This window comes from Anolis sagrei, chromosome 5, assembly GCF_037176765.1.
Source record: "Anolis sagrei isolate rAnoSag1 chromosome 5, rAnoSag1.mat, whole genome shotgun sequence".
NCBI classification, from domain to species: domain Eukaryota; kingdom Metazoa; phylum Chordata; class Lepidosauria; order Squamata; family Dactyloidae; genus Anolis; species Anolis sagrei.
This window is the reverse complement of record NC_090025.1, coordinates 23,541,180-23,564,304: the sequence shown is the minus strand read 5'-3', so window position 1 is coordinate 23,564,304 and position 23,125 is coordinate 23,541,180. Positions and strand designations below refer to the sequence as shown.

The 23,125-nt window shown below is 37.1% G+C and overlaps 1 protein-coding gene across 2 annotated transcripts in view; it reads right to left on the bottom strand.

Moving 5' to 3' along the window:
* The window catches only part of LOC132776998 (melanopsin-like), a 59,559-nt gene that overhangs the window by 13,827 nt on the left and 22,607 nt on the right, over positions 1 to 23,125 (bottom strand). For both annotated transcript variants that reach the window (XM_060779222.2, XM_060779223.2), the window contains exons 2-5: positions 19,895 to 20,031; positions 10,784 to 10,917; positions 7,748 to 7,951; positions 603 to 774 (exon numbers count right to left, since the gene is read on the bottom strand). In XM_060779222.2, the coding sequence (XP_060635205.2) occupies positions 603 to 774; positions 7,748 to 7,951; positions 10,784 to 10,917; positions 19,895 to 20,031 (647 nt within the window). The remainder of the gene's footprint in view (positions 1 to 602; positions 775 to 7,747; positions 7,952 to 10,783; positions 10,918 to 19,894; positions 20,032 to 23,125) is intronic.

Sequence of the window (23,125 nt, the reverse complement as noted above, 5' to 3'; positions counted from 1 at the left end):
GAGCGCAGGGCCTCCCCAGCCGATCTTAAAGCTCTTGTTGGCTCTTTGGAGGAGAGCATATACCAGAATGTATAGATAAGTGTTTCTGATTTTTATTTATATGTGTGCTTTTTTTGACTTTCTTAGGGACCCTCCACCTTTAACCCCAGCAAATGTGGAGTGACTAGTGTAAATGGAATAGGAAAGAGGGTGAAAACAGGGTGAGGCACCAAAATGTATGTTGGCCAGTGATTTACCCTGCATCTTTATGCTTTTATACCAATACAATAATGAATATCCAACTATTTATTACAAAATATGACAACAAAACATGTTTAACAAAAAAATTCCCACTAATATGACATTCTCGATTTAATCTCATCTCATTAAGATAAAATGATAGAAAGTAAAAGCAAACAAAATGGAATCAGTGTCTTGGGCCCCTTCCACACAGCTGAAAAAAATCCCACATTATCTGTTTCGAACTGAAATATATGGCAGTGTGGACTAAGATAATCCAGTTCAAAGCAGATATTGTGGGATTTTCTGTCTTGATATTCTGGGTTATATGTCTGTGTGGAAGGGCCCCTGGAGAATATACTGTCTTTCAGACCTCTGCTTACCTTCCAGTACTTCTTATGGCCAGAAACATGAATATATAGCAGTGGAAGATGATGATGAGGGGGATGAAGAACACGCAGCAACACAACATCATGGTATAACTTCGATTTGATGGAGAATAGGTCACATAGTCCCATGTACAGGATATCATCAAACCCTCTGGTATATACGAACCTAAGAACAATAAACATTCTTATCATAGAGCACACAAATAGAGATGCATGTTAACATCTGACAGTACAGAAGGAAACAGCATTACTACTCCAAATAGTCTTGTGATACCTTTTTCTGAAACAAACATTTGTGAACTAGACACCACTTTGTTAGATACAGTTAAGTGCATATACAGTAACTTGGCCTCATTCTTGTCTCTTCAGAAGGAAAGTGAAATTGCTCCAAAAATAGGGCGCCAAAAACTCAATTTTCATGTTGCCCTTTGCAAAAAAACAAAAAAAGAAAAGAAAAGAAAACACAAAAAACCCCCACTTGAATCCCCTGCACTTAGACTACTACATGCCATGGAAGACTAGGGTATTATTATTATTAGTAGTATTACCCTGCTTTTTCTCTTCAACAAGAAGATTCAAAGCAGCTAAAGCAATATATTCCCCTGATATTTAGTTTATTTAGTGGTGGGTGTCTAACTGAATCCATAGAGCTTTTTGATCATGAGTCTCATAATTATGCATTCCCCTTCTCAGTGTGATTTCCCTTTTCCAAGCCTCCATTTCATAGTTATCAGACTTAGTTTGAAAATATCTGAGACTGATTCTAAATTTATTTTTTAATCAATAGAGGTGCTATTAATTGTTATGTGCTTTATCATTAAGTTTCTGTTGTTTTGTTATCTTCATTTCTGAGCCATCTTGAGATACCATGTTCTTAAAGGAAAGATATAAATAGTCTAAGAGTGCCATCTAGGATCCTTGGAGGCTCTCTTGGGATTCCATACTCCATATAAGTGAAGAGGAAGATCTTCCCTGGAGATCTTTCCTTCGATCTATCATATCTAATTTGTTCATATCCTACTTTTGTCCCAATTCTGGGACACAATGCAGCTTAGAACATGATTAAAAGGCAGAAGTGACTGAAAACAATGTTATAATGAGAATACAATTAAATAAATTAACATAATAAAACAAAAACAAATTGAAAACAATTTGCAGCAATTTAGTAAGCCACTGAGAAAAAGTCCTTGCTAGAATCACAGAGACCCAGAGTAGGTTCATATTGAGAAATATAGTTCTTCAGGTTTTATAGGTCACAATAGCACTCCGAACTGATCTTGGAACTGGAACAATAGTTCTACCATTGGAGCTGTCAAATTCTTAGGTACATTCCTACTCTACTTTTTAAAAAAAAAAAACCAATAATGGTTTGTTTAAATCCAAGTACTAGTCCCAACTCGAGTACAGTTAACTCTCCACATTTGCTGGTCTTAGGGCACATACACTCACAGAAGTGAAATACCATGGATAAAGAAACATGGTCTACTGGATAAGACAGTAATGCTTGATAATGTAGAAGGCAGTGGAAAAAGAGGAATAAAACATTACAGGTATATTGACTCAATTAAGTCACAGCTCTGAATTTGCAAGACCTGTGCAGGACATTAGTAACAAACTCTCTTTGAGGTCGCTTATTCATAGAGTTACTATACATCACATATGTAAGTCTGCAATCCATTATATCATTTTATGAGGTCCTCCAGATGCAGGACTGTATTCCTCATCATTAAACATCATGACTAGGGCTGATGGGAGCTGTGATACAGTAACATCTGGAAGACTGCAGTTGGTTCAGTCCAGTCAGGACAGTGGGGTTTCAATTTAGACGCAAGGCATATAGATATAATGTCTAGCTCTAAAATGTCCCCAATCTCAAAGCTACAAGTGCTGTTGGGTTGCAATTCCCATTATCCCCATCCTACATGGCAGACAATCACAAGTAATGGGAGGCGTCGTTCAATAAAACCTGTGGACTCAACCTGCATAAAAACTAAAGAGCAACAAACACTATGTTATATATATATATGAGTTAGTCCTCTGTATTCATTAATTCTTCCTTCATAGAATCAATGGCCCCTTGAAGACAACCATAAGGCTGATGTAGCCCTCGATGAAAATGTGGGCCACCACAATAAAGTTACACCCCACTGATTCTATGGCTGTGTCTTGAGTTGGGACAAGCAATTGAAGCAAAGTCAAGTTTCTCTTATCCTGTGAAAATGAAAAAGAATAAAATTTGTCTTGTCTGGAGTAAGATCTCTGCTTAAAATGCTTCCTCACAAGTTGTCATAGGATTTCTGTTCTTATACATAAATGATGCAGCAATCCAATTGAGTTCAAAAACATTTACTCCTTGACTGTAGGGTTATTGTTAGTCTGGAAGTTCCTACACGGAGGTTTCTTCCCTCTCTCCACAGGGAGAAGTAGGGGATAGTGTTTGAAATTTCAATAGTTGTGCAATTAAGTTCTGTCCCAGAAACACAAACTATTGATTCTACTGTTTAATGCTGGGACCATTTCACACAATATCGATATAGCACTGTAAATTAAATTCAATGTTCCCATCCTATGAAATTTTGGAATTTAAAGTATAGGAAGGAGTATTAATAATTCTGCACCAGAGAATTCTAGTGCCTGACAAAACGATTAGGTTTCCATAGGATGCACCCACATCAGTTTAAGTGGAATCTTAGTATTATAATTATGTAATATGAAAGGCCCCTGGTATATGTAATGTCACGCAAGTGGTCCTAACATATTAAGAATAAATGTATTATGCATAAGCAATCAGGTAACTGTCAGTTTTCCTCAGGTAACCTTTTTAGTCTTCAGTACTCATGCTGAATTCTTCCTGGGATGCAAGACATACTCTAGAAATGATGGTGGCAAAGAGAAGATATATGGTTAACTTCCTCTACACAGACAAACTTGCTAACCTTTATTAATATAAGTACTTTTTGCAACAGGTAATGACATTTTCAGTAAGTCACTTCTTCTAGTAAGAAATCTCTTCTAAATGGAATTATAAATCAGTGGTTCAAGTTTCTATCAGAAATGAACTTTGAAGCAATTATTCTGGTGAAGCAATTTTAAATAACCAATTAATTTTTTAACAAAACATAAATCTTATTAATATATTTCAAAAGTCTACATACATTTAGTTCAGGGGAGATTAATCTAAGAGAGTCTGTTTCAAATCTTTTTTTTAGATCTGTACAAGGGATGTTGATAACAGGGTTCACCTACAATTATCGGTGAACTACTACCATCATGCTTCACCAATGGCCAGGCTGGCTATGGCAAATGATATACCAATTTATGGAGAGTCACAAATTCCCCAGCTTTGGGGTATACAAATGTAGATTGCAGGAGGAAAAATAAAATGGAGATTGCAAATAACATTAAGAAGCACTGTGTGGTAGTTCTTCCTGATACAATAGAAGCAATTTCTCATGTGCCTTCAAGTCACACACTGACTTATAGCAAGTTCATGAATTTCACAGACTTTTCTGAAGCAAGGAATAGGTTCAGCACTGCTCTTCTCCGAAATGTAGATGACAGCACCAGGTACTCCTTGGTCGTCTCCCTTCTAGGTTCTAACCACCCTTGACTTTGTTTAGCTTCCAAGACAAGATTAAGGAATATATACATTGTTGTTGTTCATTCGTTCAGTCGTCTCCGACTCTTCGTGACCTCATGGACCAGCCTACGCCAGAGCTCCCTGTCGGCCGTTACCACCCCCAGCTCCCTCAAGGTCAGTCCAGTCACTTCAAGGATGCCATCCATCCATCTTGCCCTTGGTCGGCCCCTCTTCCTTTTGCCTTCCACTTTCCCCAGCATAATTGTCTTCTCTAGGCTTTCCTAGAGAATATATACATACTTAAGATTAAATAAACCTTCATATTCCTAGAACAAAGCAGAATGAGGGCACTGCTCTGTGTAAACTGGATGTCTAAAATGGAAGTTTTAAGGTACAGTACTGCAATGATATAAATGATGTCACCAAAGGAAAAAAAATCATTCAGGTGGGAAGAATTGTTTATTTGGGACACAATGACCTTATTTCTCCCCTTTCTCATAACTGTACTCCTGAGTGCTACTATTATTCCTCTACAAAAAATCTATGCCAGGCTTCCTCCCTTAGCCTGACAACCATGTAGACCCCAAGGACTTTTGTGTGACTTCAAGAGTCCATCACAGACCACCACCACCACTTCCAAAAATGTATCCTCAAATGGAATAGGTTGCCTCTATTTGTGTCTCCTGGAAGTGAAATTCACTATTTAAATCAGGGTTGGGGAAAATGGGGCCAAAGCTGTTTTTGCAACTCTCAACTTCTCTTACAACAATTTTTTTTAATGGAGAAAAGAATAAAACTTAAAATATTAATATGAAAAAGGGAAATGAATGAACTATATATATTTTTTTATTTTTGGAAGCCTCCAGGAGCACCAAACCAACCTATAAATATGTTACATTCCTGTACTGTAACAAACAGGATGGCAAGTTGTCATCTAAACCCCAGTATTATGCATAGTGATTCTTGATGCCTGAGACATTAATATGATACAGTTGGTTCATCTTGAACTAATATGAAAGTATGGTTTGACTTGAACTGCCATGAAGAAATCCTGGGAATTGCAGTTTAGGGAGGAATATTTAGAATTTTAAAACAGAGAGTTATAGCAGTTCACCAAATTTCAATTCCACAGAGTGCAGACATTTTACAGTAGCTTACTGCCATTGGTTGATAAGTGCTGTTTTGATTGAGTCTTAAGTTGTTGTCTTATATGCCTATATGTTTATTCAATTGTATTTTATATGTTGTTTTATTTTATGTTCTGTTTTTAGGCACTTTGTGCCATTTGTAAGCCTCCCTTTGGGGAGATGGTGGCGGGATACGAGAATAAAGCTGCTGTTGTTGTTTGATAGACAACAAAATTAGTACTCAGCAAACAAGATTACTATGCTGTATTTGATCACACATCGGACACTTCCCATATGTATAGGACTATGTGATGTATTGGCGAATAATGCATGCAGATCTAAGTAGGGTGGCCTTTTGCAGCTGTCCTGGTGGTTTTTGTTGTTGTTGTTGTTAATGTGAAATTATAGTGTTATTTCTATGACATGTGAAAGAATCTTGTGGGTAAAATGAAATTGTTTCTTTTGAGCTCTAGAGGGAGAAAGGAAATAATATCTTAAATGTCATCAAAATATAGTAAGATGAGCTCCATGGATAAAATGATACATGGCAGATGTTCCTTCTATTCCTTAAGGGGGTTAAATGATGACTTTAAATAGAGCTGAAGAGCTCATTGACAGATCTAGTGCCACAGATCTCATACACTGCCACACCACATTTCATGCTTTCCCAACGTCTCAGAATTTATAGGGAAGAGAAGAGTGAATCCTCCTGAGCTGCTGTTTAAAAAAAATAGTAGAAAACACTGGAGAAAATCCCCTCTTTCAATCTGGGACCAGATGCTTTCATACTGAAAGGGACAGAATTAATGAATCTTCTAGTAAACCCAGCATTCTCCTTTAGCATTAAGCATCCAGAACTGGGCCTTGCCACTAAAAGAGGTAAAGCCAAATATATTTTTTTTGATTTGCCAATTTCTGCTAATATTAGTGGATACCATGCTTAGTCAGTACATAAATCAGAAGCCAGGCTGCAGTGAATGTCTTCAGCATTTTTGGTGGTGATGAAGAGATGTTTAATTTATCTTTTAAACTTTTAATTTTTTAAAATTCATTTTAAAAGGTTTTTAAAGTAGTTGAAATTGTTCTCACATTTTATTTCGAATATTTTTAATGTACTTTATTTGGAAGCCAACTTAGGTCCTGCTCTGGGAGAAAGGCAACATATTAGGTAGATAAATAAGTAGATCTATAAATAGATAGAAGAATTGGAAGAATGGGATGAAAATTAGTATTATGTAAGAAAAAAAAAAGGTATCGATAGCCAGGATATAAATCTAAGACAAAATGTCTCATTCTGCTTAAAATAATCATTTTCACTAATAAAAAGGGACGTAGCTGAAACGTTTAGAGTACAATTCTATACAAGTTTATCATGAAATAAGACTCACTGTACTTAAAGAGACTTGCTTCCACATAAGTCTATAAAAGATTGTAGCCACAGCCTTACAATTTCCTCTTTGCTAGATCAATTAATTTTTTTATCATGTCAGAATCGAATTGGAGTCACTTTTGATGTGACAGAATTGGCCATCTGTAAGGGCATTGCCCAGGGAATGCCCAGATGTGTTACCATCTGGTGAGAGGTTTCTCTCATGTCCCCGCATGGAAAGTTGGAGCTGACAGATGGGAGCTCACCCGATCTCGCACATCCGAACCACCAACCTTCAGGTCAGCAGTTCAGCTGGCACAAGAGTTTAACCCATTGCGCCACCGCGACTCCACTAGCAATTAAATTAATGTGCCTATATAGCGCAATAGATAAAGTTTAAGAGATAAGCTAACAACAGATGTAAAATCTTAACAAAACCTCTTTTTCATATTTATGTGATCCAATTTTATACTTTACAACCACCCCCAAATAACACTAAACAAAACAACAACAAAAATAATCACAAATTATAAAACTTTATTGCTACATTTAAAAAAGCAGGTGTGTGCTATCTGTTATACTTATTACATTATACAGAGAGAATGTTCTGTAGCATTCTAATAGAAAACTACATTTAAAACAAAGATCATGTTTATGCTGTATAACTATTATAAAGCGGCTTGAAAATAACAAATAGAATTATGCATTTTTTCATGTCAGGAGCCACTTAAGAAACTGCAAGTTGCTTCTGGTGTGAGAGAATTGGCCGTCTGCAAGGATGTTGCCCAGGGGGGTGCCCTGATGTTTTACCTATGGGAGGCTTCTCTCATGTCCCTGCATGAGAAGCTGGAGCTGACAGATGGGAGCTCACCTCGCTCCCTGGATTTGAACTGCCGACCTTTTGGTTAGCAGTCTTACTGGCACATGGTTTAACCCAATGTGCTTCTGGGGGCTCCATAAAATTATATTAAAACCAGATATAACAATAGTATAGAATAAACCATGTATGAGTAAGCAGGTGTAATTAGAAATAAAATTCCACAGTATTTAGTAAATAACATACTCCACCCAAAGAGCGGACATACACTCCATCCAAGCGAGTAGAGCCAGACAAAGAAAATGATGATGCAGGTGCGCTTTTTTGATGTCCTTTTTATGGATTGCAGAGGCTTAGTAATCACACAGTAACGATCAACTGAAATAGCCAACAAGGTCATCATCGAGGTTATTCCAAAGAGTGCCCCACAAAAAGCATACAAGTTACAACCTAAAGCAGATAAGGGAGAACATAAGATTTTTTAGTTTTCAAGTTAGGTGGTAGGAAATGAAAGAGAAGAGATCATAAATATACAGTATTTCTGCTGCAAACATATTAAGGGGTTATTTAGTTATAGCGGTGAAAAACATATTATTGTTCAATTTATGATAGGATTCCTTCTATATAAACGACTTTGGAGTTTATTGTACAAACCAGGCAAATTGGAATTACAGCAGGACAGCAGTGTCTTTGGATGGGAAATTGCACTCTTCTTGCTGCTCTCTCAGCAGGTGTAGAAGGATTTATTTTTACAAACACAGTAATACATTAATGATCTCCTTTTGTAAAACAGACACACTGCAGAGACCCCTGGAAATCAACAAAAGAGGACAACTTTTGTGATTGGCTGATTACTGTACTGCTGTAATTGCAATTTGCTAGCCTCGCGTGATACACTCTTTGATCAATGTGGGATTTTTTTTTCTGTGTCAGCAGCAACTTGAGAAACTGCAACTGGTGTGAGAGAATTGGCCACCTGCAAGGTCTTTGCCCAGAGGATTCTTGGATAGTTTACCATTCTGTAGGAGGCTTTTCTCATGTCCCCACATGGCTGGAGCTGACAGATGGGAGCTCACCCCATCTTGCAGATTCGAACCGCTGACTTTCAGGTAAGCAGCTGAGCGAGCACAAGGTTTTAACCCAGTAGTTCTCAACCTGTGGGTCCCCAAGTGTTTTGGCCTACAACTCCCAGAAATCCCAGCCAATTTACCAGCTGTTAGTATTTCTGGGAGTTGAAGCCCAAAACATTTGGGGGGACACAGGTTGAGAAACACTGATTTAACCCATTGTGCCACTGCAACTCTAATTAATGTGGTAATGTTTGTACTATCACACTAAACCAATATATATAGAGTATTTTTAGTGTGCACTGCACCACTGCATAAGTTAGGAAGTACTAACTAATAGTAATTTGACTGGGAACAAGTCAGATTATAAACCATGGTTTGAAGTTATGGCTTGTTCTGAAGCCGATAACCGTAATATCCCAGTGCATATTTAATGTAAACCAAGAGTGGTACATTTGGCTAGATCTACTGATATTTTGTCCCGCAACTCAAGCTCCAGCTGTGAAATAAATGCATTTACAATTAAAGGGATGAACTTAGAAGCAAAAGTCTCCCAACATATTTTGAGTCCAGGAATTTGACTGCAGTAATAATTACTGAACTGAGCACACAGTTCTTTTTAGATGAATAGACTGTTGTTCAAACCTGAGTTTCCAGTAGTCTAATTCAGCTATTGCTGTTTGCTGTTTTTCTTCTTAAATAACTGAACACACTGCAAATCACAGACTGAGCTTCCATTAACCTACTTTCAGCCAACATATAGGATTAAACATATATTTAAACATCAAAGTGTTCTATATCCTACCACAGACTGTGAGCGAGCATGCTTTGTTTATGGAAAAATGCCGCAAAGAAAATTCAATACAATTAAAGTTACATTTTCCCTGGAATGTTGCCTAGTATAGAGACTATAACCATTTTAAAGCAAGCATTTATCATTCTGAAAATGGAAAAATAATCTTAACCTAAGGTTTGATGTTTAACCCCTACACAATTTTAAATATAGTGAAAGTAAAAAAAGCAGTTAGAAATGTTATCAGTTGGCTCTAAAACAAACTCCCCCCAGCCTAGAACTATTGGGCAACAACTCCCACCGTTCCTAATCAGCATAGACAGTCTGGGTGGGCATGATCTAACACAGTGTTTCCCAAACTTTGGTCTTCCGCGTATTTTGGATCATGTCACTGAATTTCTGATCATTGACCAAAGGCAGCTAAGTGGCTCTCGGCTTGTGTGTTCCCAGATGTTTTGGCCTTCAACTCCCAGAAATCCTAACACCTGGTAAACTGGCTGGGATTTCTGGGAATGTTAGGCCAAAACACCTGGGGACCCACAGGGATGGCCCACAAGGTATTTTCCAACTCTATGATTCTATGATATTTGTGGGTTTCCCTTGGAATATCAAAATAATAAAAAAGAAACACATCTCCCTGGTGTCAAACATCAAAGGGTAGAAATAATTCTGTAGTTAGCCTAGCAAAAAGGAAACTCTGTGTCCATCAACACTCATGATAATTAGTTTTGCAGAATTCCCTGTGTTTTTGTTGCTATTGTGTGTCTTCAAGCCATTTCTTACTTATGGCCTTAAGGCAAATCGATCATGAGATTTTCTTGAAATGATTTTTTTCAGAAGGGTTTTATCATTGCCTTCCTCTGACTCTGAAAGAGTGTGATTGCCCAATATCAACTAGTAGCTTTCCATAGCTAAGTGGGGATTCAAGCCCCAGTCTCCAGGATCTTAGTCCAACACTCAAATCACTAGATCAGTAGTTCTCAGCTTGTGTGTCCCTAGATGTTTTGGCCTTCAACTCCCAGAAATCCTAACAGCTGGTAAACTGGCTGGGATTTCTGGGAGTTTTAGGTCAAAACACCTGGGGCCTCACAGGGCGAGAACCACTGCACTAGAACACAGTGTCTCCCTAACTCAGTGTTTCTCAAATTCTGCTCCTCCAGTTGTTAGGAATTGTGGGAGTGCTGCATAACATTTGTTTAAAGCTGGACAAGGATTCCTTTTATTGAAAAGAAGCAGAAGGAGAATCCAAGTTACTGACACAAGGGAAGAGGTGTTAGATAACTGTTAAACATGACCTGCTTGTTGATCATAGCAGCCAATTTTCCAACATTCTTGTCATGCTACAAACTGATAATATCATGTCTAGGACAAATTTCATGCAACCAGGAAATTCCTGGGGAAATCTGAGTATCAGAAAAATACCTATATCTCCAAGTACCCATTCCTTGTGCATGCTGTTGAGAAAACAGATTGGAGCCTGAGTTGCAGACATCAGGAAATCGCTTGCTGCTAAATTCATTATGAAATAGTTTGGTGGAGTCCTCAACCTCTTGTTGCTTAATGAGAGTCATCATGATGTTTAAGATGAGGTTTTGAGAGAGAGACAGAAGGAGAGAAAGAAAGTTACCCAATTAGTTTCTCTTTTATTATACATGTGAAGCTATATTTGAGTATTGAGCAGCCATTTACCAGAACTAAAGAGATACATGAATGTTTCAGAATAAAGGTTATACAAAAAGTAATTATGGGACCATTTTCTCCTTGTTTTACAAGTGGATCCAAGAAACTATGGAATAAGGAATGTCAGTATAGTCCCTTCCCACTGAAAGATAAACTATGCTTGGAAAAATAAGAAACTTCTCTAGGCAATTATAGAGGAAACCTCAACCACATTTGTAGTCATTTTTGAGACACAAATAGCCAGCAAAAATAAAATTAATCAAAAGATTAAAGTTTGACATCTGCTTTAAATATGTTTACCTGCTGAGTTTTTATAGGAAAATGTCACCAAATAAATCTTTTTCTCCTTGTTTTATATCTATGTTATATTTCAACTCTACAAAATGTAGAGTCCCCCTCGGGGGTTGGGAAGGGCGGAGTAGAAATGTTGGAAATAATAAAAAATAATAAATAAATAAATCAAACCCACCAGGAGATAACTGTAAACATTGACTCCAAATATTTCCTGTGCCATGAGTCAATTATATATCACTTCCTATATATAATAAATGATATTCTGTGGGATTACTGGAACACAAAACGATGGAGAAATGAGCCCCAGAATTATTCCCATTGGTGCAAATGGGTGGAATAACAAAACAAACAAACAAACAAAAACAACAGAATTTCGAATTCAAAACAAAACAGACCACTCAAGATAGTTTACAAACTCAGAAGAAAACACTGGAACAGTGATGCTACATTGGCCAGGTTCCAATTGGATACTTAAATTGATGGAAAATATATTTTTTCCATGTACTTTCAACAACTTCAGAAGGCTATGTAAGTGCACAAAGTCTTTTTTCAGGAAAGAAAGGGTTAAACAGAGATGACTGTTTTACAATGATCTTTTGTACAGGAACAAGACAGATGGAAGTTTAAATCAAGAGATGGAAGTTTAAATCTCACAGAGGCTCCTTCCATACAGCTGAATAAAATTGCACATTTTCTGCTTTGAATTGGAATATATGCAGTGTGGACTCAGATAACCCAGTTCAAAGTGGGTAATGTGGGATTTTCTACCTTGATGTACTGGTTATATGGCTGTGTGGAAGGGCCCTTAGTGGACTTATAAGAAAGCGTAAGACTGGTCTAAGATCTACCTGCTAATTCAAAACCTCTAAAAGAAAATCATGCAGTGTCATCAGAAAACATTTTTGTTGGACATAATAAGAGTGGCAGTAATATTCTTTGATCAGATTTGGAGGCAGACTGATGTATTAGCAATATACTGTTAACTGGCCAAGTTAACCCACTTGCCAAATTAACATGGGTTTTAATGTACAAGCCAATTGAAGACTTCTTGAAAGACGGGAAGTTGCTTTTGTACTTTTTGAACAATATGAAAACTAACAATTTAATAATTTGCGGCTGCAGTTAGCTGCAATTTGTAGTAGAATATGTGCAATGTTAAAATACTATCATTTTGAATGTTGGGGGGGGGGGGGAGGCTGGAGGAGATTAAAATGTTGTTTCAGTGTTTAGTGTCCTGATTAGATAGCATGTAATGTTTCAGTTTAGTGTTTTGAGCTTTAGTTTAGCATTAGTCTTAGTTATACATACAGTATATGTCTGTCTATCTACACCTTTGCATGTAACTTCCTGAAAAAAATTATATATGTTGAAGGCATGTGAAATATGTGTGTGATTATTATGTTAAACTTGTTATTACCAAAACCTGCAAGGACTAAATATGTGCAACACTTTTTTTGGCCACAAAATGGCTAATTAATTCCACATTGGTTTTCATGTGGGGTTCCTTCAAAGACTCATTCATAAAATTGATTGGAATGGACAGAAATGCACTGCATAAAAGAAAACAATCTTTTAAAAACCACTAAATCTTTTCTCTGTGTAACTGCATCTGTTGTCTATTCCAAAAGCAAATCTCTGCAAATATTTTTTTAAATTGAAAGGTTAGAAAATTCTCCAGTATTATCTGTACCCATTCTATATCTGCTGAAAAACAGATTCTAGGGGTATGTGAAATGTCAAAAATCCATTACGTTTTGAAATATGAATTTAGTATGTCCCATTTCATTTCATAAGTGTTTCTAAACTATCTGTTTTGTTTTGAATTCAAAATTCTATTATTATTTTGTTTCGTTATTCTGCCCATTTGCACCAATGGGAACAATCTGGGGCTCGTTTCTCCATCATTTTTATGGCAATCAAAATTGAACTTGCTACACTTGTAGGTCATAGTTACTACTGTAAGCTCCCTAGGTTTCAAAATGTTTCACTCATGCACTGATTTGGGGGATTTAAAGTATTTTTTTACAAATAAAATTTTAAAAAACTACAAGAGCTATCACTTTGAATTTCTCTACAAAGGCACAACATAACATGGGCATTACTCCTGCAAAGTATCAGTAAGATTTGCATAACCACTGATCTTTAGGGATTTTTTTTCCAATTTCAGCACCCTGGCCAAGTCACTCTCTCTCAACCACAGACAACTTTTGGCTTTTCCATTTTATATGGCTATCATGATGAAACTTGGCAGTTGCCACGCTTGTAGTACACTAATACTACATTGACCCCAAAATATGGTAATGGAAAAGGACTGGTTGGTTGGTAGACTAGAATTGTCAATTGACCCCAAAATATTTGTAATATAATCCTGCAGCAACACCCTGGCAAGGGATTTTCCTCCCAGAAAACAGAAAATGAAGCAAGCACTGCACTTTGTGGAATTATACCTTTGAACCAAAAATATTTTAATATGGGAAAAGAAAGCCAAGAAAGAGGTTGGCAGTTGCAGCTGCTACTTGGTAGTACGACAATTGCCCCAAAATATGGCAAATGAAAGGAACAGGTAGATTGGTTGGTAGACTAAAATTAAAACAAATTAGAAAACAAAAAAGCAGTTTGTAGAATTAATTAATTTTCAATTAAAGAAATCCAAAGGAAAAAATTGACCCCCACCCCCAAATGAATCCTTACTAAACATGAAAACTCCCATATTTGCAAAGAAAAAGGATCCTAAAAATATCCTAAGCTGTGACAGCAGTAAACTACTGCTGGCTGCTGCTAAAACTTCTCAAAGTATCCTAAGCTGCTAGGCTAAAAAGCATTTGAGAACAGACAAATTGAGCTCCTGCACTACCGCCAATCTTCCTCCCAACTTCCACAATGGCGAAAGAGGGAGTGTGGCTCCTGCATTTAAGGGAAATGCCATCAGCACTTCCTCTCTTCCCTTCTCTCTCAGCCCTGGTAAGTTGCAGAGAGTATGTCATAGCAATTTTAGCTGCACCTGCCAGGAGAGTTTGCTTGCCCTGAAAAACAAGGTGACTCACAGAGACTTACAAACATTAATGAACTTCTTTGTAAATGGGTATTATGATTTATTTGCATTTGGTGGGGTTGTGCCTCTGGCTTCATAAAATCGAGTTGTAGGTACGGATTTACTAAAATGCTTACGACCTGCACTTTAAGATGGTGGCATTCTTATGCTAGTCCCTTGTGTTTACATATTTTGAAGTATTATTGGACAAATGTAACATGGACTAATCCAGAAACTAAAAGAAAGAAGTTCAAAACTGAGTACTGAATCTTCAGGTCATTGGGATAACGCCATCCCTATTTAGCGTGATTAAAAGTCATTATTATCTGACTTATGTTTAGTGATCCATGTAGAATTACTTAACAATTTCCATCCACCTAGAACAGAAAACCAATGCTGGCAACATGCATGGAAAGTTCAACAGGAATTTTCCTGAGACATTGAGTATATGTCCCAAAAGCAATCTGTGCAACTCAAGTGAAAATAATAACCCACAGCTTCTCTTCGAATAAATACTTGTTTTGATAACAACAATATCCGAAGCACAAGTTCTCTCCCTGCATCCCACAATTTTTTAAAAAATGGAATGTGTGACATGCAGCTACTTTAGTCTCTAAGGACTTTTTTATATCTGTCTATCATATTTTCAAAAGTTGTTTTTCTTATTGTTATCATTTTAAAACACTGAAAAACAAGAACTGCCTGAAGGTTTAGAAACTGTATTTAAAGCTGTTATGTAACATAAGAAAAATATGTAAAACCAAGCAAGTTTTTACTTTAAGTGAAGAAATTCAGAACAAACTGAGATATGAATTGTTAAATGTATTGTCGAAAGTTTTCATGGCCAGAATCACTGGGTTGTTGTAGGTTTTTTGGGCTGTATGGCCATGTTTTAGATGCTTCTAGAACATGGCCATACAGCCCAAAAAAACCTACAACAACCCTATGAATTGTTAGTTTGGCTTCACCAATTAAATAATCATACTTATATAAGAAATACAGTAATGAATCCTAATTCACATGTTGCATGAGATCACAGGACTTTGTTTTTAAAATAAAAATTAAATTCTGTTTACAAAGTATCTGTATATACATGTTTTCTTTTCTGACTTCATCTTGCTTACACTAGTAATGTCACACAGATGTGAGATTTTGCATTTAGTGGGATAAATTCCATGTTAGTCTTGAGAATCGACTCACTGAAATTGAATGATAGCCACACAGGGCAGTAAGGAAAACACGTATCCCCTACTGCGATGGGGTTTCCTCAGAGATACCTGTCTCAGCAATCAGACTTCCAAATGAAGGATGTGTTTTCTTTCCTTGTGCAAGCCATAAAAGATGGCACACTGTGCAAAGGATATAAGGTGCTCTGACAAACAGACATCCAGGGGGTATTGACACATTTAAAAGAAACAGAACACTGTCACTCTCCTTTACTCAGATCTGTCTATGGGAAGTGAAATGATCAAAATGCATGGCCTGTGACAAAGAGATTATTGCTAAAACCTCAATAAAATAGAATTCTACTTCATGATTTGTAGGGTAGGGTTGACATTTTTAAAATGGGCTAGAGCTTGATAGGTTTATTTCTTAAATGTTTTGCTTAATACTTCTTTTTTGTAAGCAAAACAGGCAAGAATTTCAGTTAGCAGCTGGTCCAAAAAGGTTAAAATCGTAATGGCATAATGCCCTTTGCCCTGCACTGTCGGCAATAATTTACTTCAATAGGAAGAAGCAAAATAGGAATGTAAACATTTTCATTCTGTGTTGCTGTATTTATGTTTTATTCTGACTAGTATTGGCATGGAGGGTCTATGAGCAACACAGGTCAGTTTTGCAGTAAGAGTTACTCTTACTAATATTGTACACATAGCTGTAGGCTATTTTTTTCTTCTTTTCCAGAATAATAATAAGTAACAAAAACTTTATTTATACCCCACCACTATCTCCCATAGGAACTTGGGTGGGTTACAAAATAGTACACAAAGATGCCATACATAAAATACATAATACATAAAATGAAATACATCAACAAGAAAACAATATTACATTAGATAAACCAGGTATATAAATTGGATAAAACAACCTCTATTCAGAATAGAATCAGTTAAAAGATCCATGTAGGATGACTGCTTTGCAAAGCAACGTGCTCTGGTACATTGTCAAATGGAAGTCTTCACTTTTAAAATTCAACTGGGCCTTTTCATATTTCTATGTTGTTGCTTGTAGATGGGAAGTAATGGGGGCTACAGTGTTCCCTCACTTATCACGGGTGTCAAGTGTTCCCTCACTTATCACGGGTGTCACATTCCAGGACCACCCACAAAAAGGGAAAACCTGTGAAGTAGGGATGCTCTCTCTCTCTCTCTCTCTCTCTCTCTCTCTCTCTCTATATATATATATATATATATATTCCAAGGGTGAGGCAAAAGCAAAAAGGCACTACACTTTTTTTTTTTTGCTAGCAATAAGGAAGGGGCTATAAGGCCGTGATTTACATACGGCATTATATCTCCTCTCTCTCTCTTTTTTTATGATTGGCTGCCTCTCTCCCGAGGGGGAGGGCAATAATAATAATCATCATCATCATCATCTTTATTTATACCCCGCCACCATCTCCCCGATGGGGACTCGGGGCGGCTAAACCCCATTCCACACTCCATCATGCCAGGAAGCAAAACCCCCGTGAAACAGCAAATTGCAAAGTAGTGAGGGAACACTGTATAGGAAAAAAGCACAATGTAGCAATACTGAACTGTTGGCTTGTAGCATACTAAATTCCTGCATTAGGTAACTATATATTGTTCTGTTTTTAACACAAGTCTTCATATAGAGACTTACAATGTTTCAACAATTGCAAACATCATTCAAAGCAGTAACATTAAGGTTTTTTTAATGGAAAACAAATTAGAATGTAGTTAAAAACATTTAGCAGGTAACATTTAGTGGCTAAGGTAAAATATCGCACAGCTCTTCAACAGAAAAAATAAAACAAAAGCAAGAGTAACAGTAAGAGGTCAGCAAAGCTCAATAAAATCGCAGTCCATGTGTCTTTGTGTGGTTCAGATACAGCAAACACACACACGTACACAGCCCTGGGGTATTTTGCAACCCTCAACATACAATCCCAGGCAAAATACATCATCTATTTTCACCAGCAGTTATTTCAAAACACATTGAAAGCAAGTATTTGAAATGGTTTGTTGGGGTGTGCTAATACATTTTGGTCAAATAATGAAATCAAATAATGAAAAACCAGTTGAAGAAAGCTTGTCCTTACTGTAAGTGATTTCTCCTCTCCACTTCCAACTCAAATTCTGTAGCAAAGAATACTGGGTTCTCACTGGAAGTATGACAAATTGGTCACCATACCTTCTGAAATTGCCTGCCATTGTAGGTGGCCTTTGAAATAACTCACTCTGAAACTATTTTGTGCTTGACCGTTCAATTCCAACATTTACAACCAAATGCTAAAAACAGACGGGCAACCAATCAAAAGTAGCATTTCTGTATCTGGAATGTCTAGCCCCAACAGGCATCCAAATGGCTACAGCCTGGGTGAACCAGCCTAAGTTCATAAGACAGATAAGGGGGACTCCAAAATAGAAAATTGTATTTCATATGTAGTGAAGTCCCTTCAAAGCCCAGAAGCCAACTTTCATCTGAACTGTTTGACTTCTTGACCCATATGTGTCTATCTTTATGTGAATGAAATTTCTGCTTCTTTGCTCTTCCCCATCTCAAAATCTCCTCCAGAATTTTCAAAGCCTGCTAAAAGTAGTAGAAAGAAAATGAGAGAGAGAGAGAGAGAGAGAGAGAGAGAGAGAGAGGAGTATACCATCTGCATTTTTATTTTAGCTAAGCCTCTGGAAAACCTCTTCTAACAATTTGATGCAGATGACAGAAAAGTAAAACAGATGTCCAACGCATCCTAAGGGTCAATATATGAGGTATAGCAGTAGTCGCCAGCATGAGCTTCGCAGCTCATCTCTCCAGACAGGAGCCATTTTTACATCATGTCTTTGTAGAGTCTCATCCCAACAAGATGACTCAACATGCAACCAAAGTCAGTGGTATCACTGGGGTTCATTTCTGTCCAACTCCCAAGTTTCTATTCTGCACTTCTCATCCAGGATTCCCCATTGCCCAGCTTTTATATTTGCTTCTTGGAAAATTTCCAGCTCTTTATACTGGCACACAAAAGCTTCAGTTTTCTCCTGACAATCTGCTGTACTCTGAATTCTTGGTACAAGCTCAGCTACTCATGTTCCCTGCAGTATCTTTTCTGCATTCATGATAAACATTCACATTATCCTTTCAAAGCTTCCTTTTGCCATTATAATCATGTATTGCTTTGCCACTGGTAATAATAGAGAAAAGTGTCTGAATGGGCTGTTATGAAAGAATCTTGACATGGGATGCTGTCATGATGCTGCTATGAAAGAGTGTTGACATAGGGTTAAAGTAAGATATACAACATTACTATATTGAAAAAACTTTGAAATGCACGATATCTGAAACCACATGTTCAGTCTTTTTCCACCATTCTGTGCAAAGATAAAAGCTAACACAATTTGCTTGAAGGCTGTGGATTGTGCCATCTTGAGAATCTTTGAAAAAGTAAATGTTTCTTTTCAAATGCCAATTTGACATTCTATTGCCACATTTCAGAAGGACACATGCTATAGCTGTTTGCTAAAGCTAAGCTCATTGAAGTCTGAATTGTAGAGGGCATTGCAGTAGTCCATCTGGGATGTAACCAAGGTGTGGACCACCATGACCAGATGGGATGTAAACAAATTTATGAGGCTGCCTTTTGGGTATTAGGATATAATGTAAATGTATTAATCTATTTGTAATAATAATAATATTATTCTTTTATCCCGCAATCATCTCCCCGAAGGGACTCAGAATAGCTTACACATGGCACAAGGTTCCTTGAAACAGAACATAAAATGAAAACAATTTTAAAATACAAATTAAATAAAATATATAAGCATGAAACAACAACTAACACTCAATTAAAAACAGTGCTCATTACGAATGGAGCAAGCGATCAAACTGAGAATGAGAGAAGTGCAGCACTGTAACCATGAGAAGAGGGCATGGGATAAAGTTTGAGGCTGCATAACAATTGTGCAGGTCAACTAGGGACTAGGCGTTCCCATGAAACATTCTTGTTCCTGCCTTTCACTTACACTTTAGTTCTGAAAAACAAACACAATCCAAACTATTCAGCCACAAAAGCAAAGCTTTCTGCACTGTATCATCCACTCTTAATTCTTCCATACTTTTGGGAACAAAATGAAATATTTGCAGCAAGCAAAACTAATATTATACCTACAATCTGATCAAACTGTATAACTTTCCTAGATTTTTCCTGGGTGATAAAGAACTCCTATATATCAAGGAGATTCCAGATATGAGTACAAAACATCTCTGATGGTAATATAAATGCAGAATCATACCTTCCCATATTTCTTCATGAAACATGGAAACAAGAAACATACCTCAGAAAGTCATACCTGTAAAATGCATAAAGGACTAGAAGGTTTCCAGTAATTCCAATACAGCCGATTACAAGAACACAAGAACCTACGGTGTAAAGAACATGGTCAGGAACATCCACTTTTGTTCTTTGATGAGGTCCCATACTCTGTATCTTGAACAACAACAATAAAAAGGAGAAACAGAACATTAATACAATAATATGGTTTCATTCAAGAAAACTATGAAAGCAAGTAAATACATCATTACATACAAAAACTTTCTGCAGTATTTCTATCAAACAAATGATTGTGTAAGTGTCTTCAAGTTGCCTGTCCATATGAGGCCATCCTATGAATTTCATAGTTTTATTATGTTAGAAGTATTGTAAAATGTGCAAAATTATATTGTTCATTGTATGTATTTGGTTATATTTGTGTAAGTAAGTTTGTGCCTTTAATTGCTGAAATGCTTGTGGTTTGGGTTTGGTCAATTGGGTGCAGGTGGATCTCATTGCTGCTGTTATAATGGTTTGCATCTGCCTGCAGTCTTTAGGTATTGGTCTTGGATTTGGTTGGAGGTTTTTGTTTAGGGTCTGATGTCTGATTTCTGAGTTTCCACTATGAAGCTATAATAAAGTAAGCTTCTGCTGTAGTATTGTTATTTTTTATTTGATATTATAACTCTGCTGACAGGTTATGGGCCCAGAACACTGCATAATCCATGTGTCTGAGGTGATGTTTGTTTTTGAAATATGTGGTGGAACATTAAGAAGTTTTTTGAAGGCATTTTTGAGTCTTCTGCTCCTGGCTGCTTTGGTGAGCAGCGAGGTTTAAAAGTGATAGCTTGCTGCTGAACACTAAACCTTGGAAGATTTGCCTTCAGAGAAATCAAGAAGATTTATGGCTTGCTATGTTGGAGAATTTGCCTTCTACGTGCCTGAGCAGCAAGGGCCAACTATGTTGCTTTCCTGTCTTGCCTTGCACAAAAGGTTTTTTCAGCAAATGTTTCTGAAGCCAAAAGAAGAAGCAAACAGTTTGTGAGTCAGACCCTGTGTTTGAATTCCAGAGAATTACTGCAAGGTTTTGAAAGATATTGGACTGCTAGAAGCCAATTTTACTTGAAGAAGTGAATATAAATTGGCTGGGCTGAAACCCGGGTATACTGGGGGTCCTTTCTTTTTTGGTGCAGTAAGTATTTGTTTCTGGAACTTTGGGACTTTAAAGTGAAATACCAAAATGGCTTTGCCGCCTCTTCAAGTTGGTTCACTCCCTTTTGATAAACTATCTGATAGTAACTGGCTCAGTTGGAGCATCAGATTTAAAGCTTATCTTGTTTCCCAGAATTTATGGGACATAATTGAGAATTTGCCAGCTCAACTAACTCCTGCGGATCAACAAAAAGATGAAAGAGCTTTGGCGCTTCTTCAGTTGTCTGTGTCAGATTCTTTGTTGGTTCACCTTCATAATATTCCTCATGCACAAACTGCGTGGAATCTGTTTAAAGATATGTTTCAAAGACAATCAAGTGGTTCAAAGATAATTCTTATGCGACAGCTGTTTAACCTCAAACATGAGGAGGGCACTCCAGTTCAAACTCATGTTACAAAAGTTGTGGCTCTTTTTTCGGAATTGAGAGCAAGAGACATTATTTTTCCCCCTGAGCAACAAGCGTTAATCTTGATGGGATCTCTATCTCGCCCTTTTAATGCGTTTATGGACTCTCTTCATGGAATTCCAGACAGGGATCTTACGATACCTTTTATTTCGGGGAAAATTATGGAATTTGAAGCTCAACGCAAATTGAGAAGTTTTGCTCCTATGCAGAAGAGTTCAAGTTCTGGGACTGCTTCTAATGACACTGCTTGTGTTGCTAAGCCAAAGTCACAAATTGTGTGCTTTAAATGTAAAAAGAAAGGGCATTATGCTAAGAATTGCAAACAGAATCCAGGACAATGGAGAAACAAGCAAGTGGAGAGACCTAGTTCTTCAAAGGACTTACAGCATGCTTTCCTGGTGACCTCTAAGAAGGATACAATGAACTCTTTCATTATTGACTCAGGCTGTTCTCAGCATTTGGTAAAAACTATAGAACTGTTGACAAATGTGAGAGACTCTGATATAAACTTTATTTCTTTGGCAGATGATAGAAAAGTTAAAGTATTTTCTTGTGGTGATCTTTATATTGACAGTCTGAAATGTACTCTTGAGAATGTGTACTATGTACCAGAAATTATGTATAATATTCTCAGTGTCAACAAACTTTTGGATGAAGGTTTTGAGGTGTCTTTAAAGAAAGAAAAGTCTATGCTAATTGGTCTTCAAGGTAATGAAGTGCAACTGAGACAAGAAAAGGGATTTTTTGTTTTAAAGTCTGCTACAAATGTGTCTGCTTGCATTAAGCAGATACCTGATAATCCCAGGTCATTACACGACAAATGTATTCATGAATTTCACAGGAAAATGGGTCATTTGTCATGGCAGTATCTAAGACAGACAGCTGAGTTGTGTGAGATTCCTATTCAAGGATGTAAGAATTTTCTAGATTGTGAAATTTGTGCAGCAGAAAATCTTAAGAAAGCTCCTATAGCAAAATACAGTGCTAGAGTTTCAAAAAGGGTCTTAGAGCTTGTCCATATTGATGTATCTGGTCCTCATCCTACTTCTGTAGGCAGGTCAAAATATTTTTTGATTTTGGTAGATGATTTTTCAAGGCTGAAGTTCACCTTCTTTCTAAGAACTAAAGGTGAAATTTTTCAAAAAATTTCTGCTTGGCTGAAGCTAATGCAAACACAGTTTCCTGAGTACGCAGTACAAGCTTTTCAGAGTGATCGTGGTGCTGAGTTTATGTCCAAACAAATGCAAAATTTGCTTGAAAAGTTTGGCATAGTTCACAGGTTAACAAATCCTTACTCACCCAGTGAAAATGGGGTTGCAGAAAGGTGGATAGGTGTTGTAAAGGTTGTGGCTAGAAAAATGTTAAGAGATGCTAGTTTATCTGATGGATTGTGGGCTGAAGCCGTGGCAAACGCCACTTTTGTGCTCAATCGTTCTTTTTGCAAAAGTGTCAATAGTATTCCTTATGTGTTGTTTTTTGGAAAAACTCCTGATTTGAGTTCAATCAGAGTTTTTGGAAGTGACTCATATGTCTTAATTCCTTCTCAACAAAGACATAAAAAGGATTCTATTTGGAAGAAATTGAAATATCTAGGCCCTGCTTCTGAGTCAAAAGGTTGGAGATTTTGGTGTGGTAATAATAGGGTGTTAGTT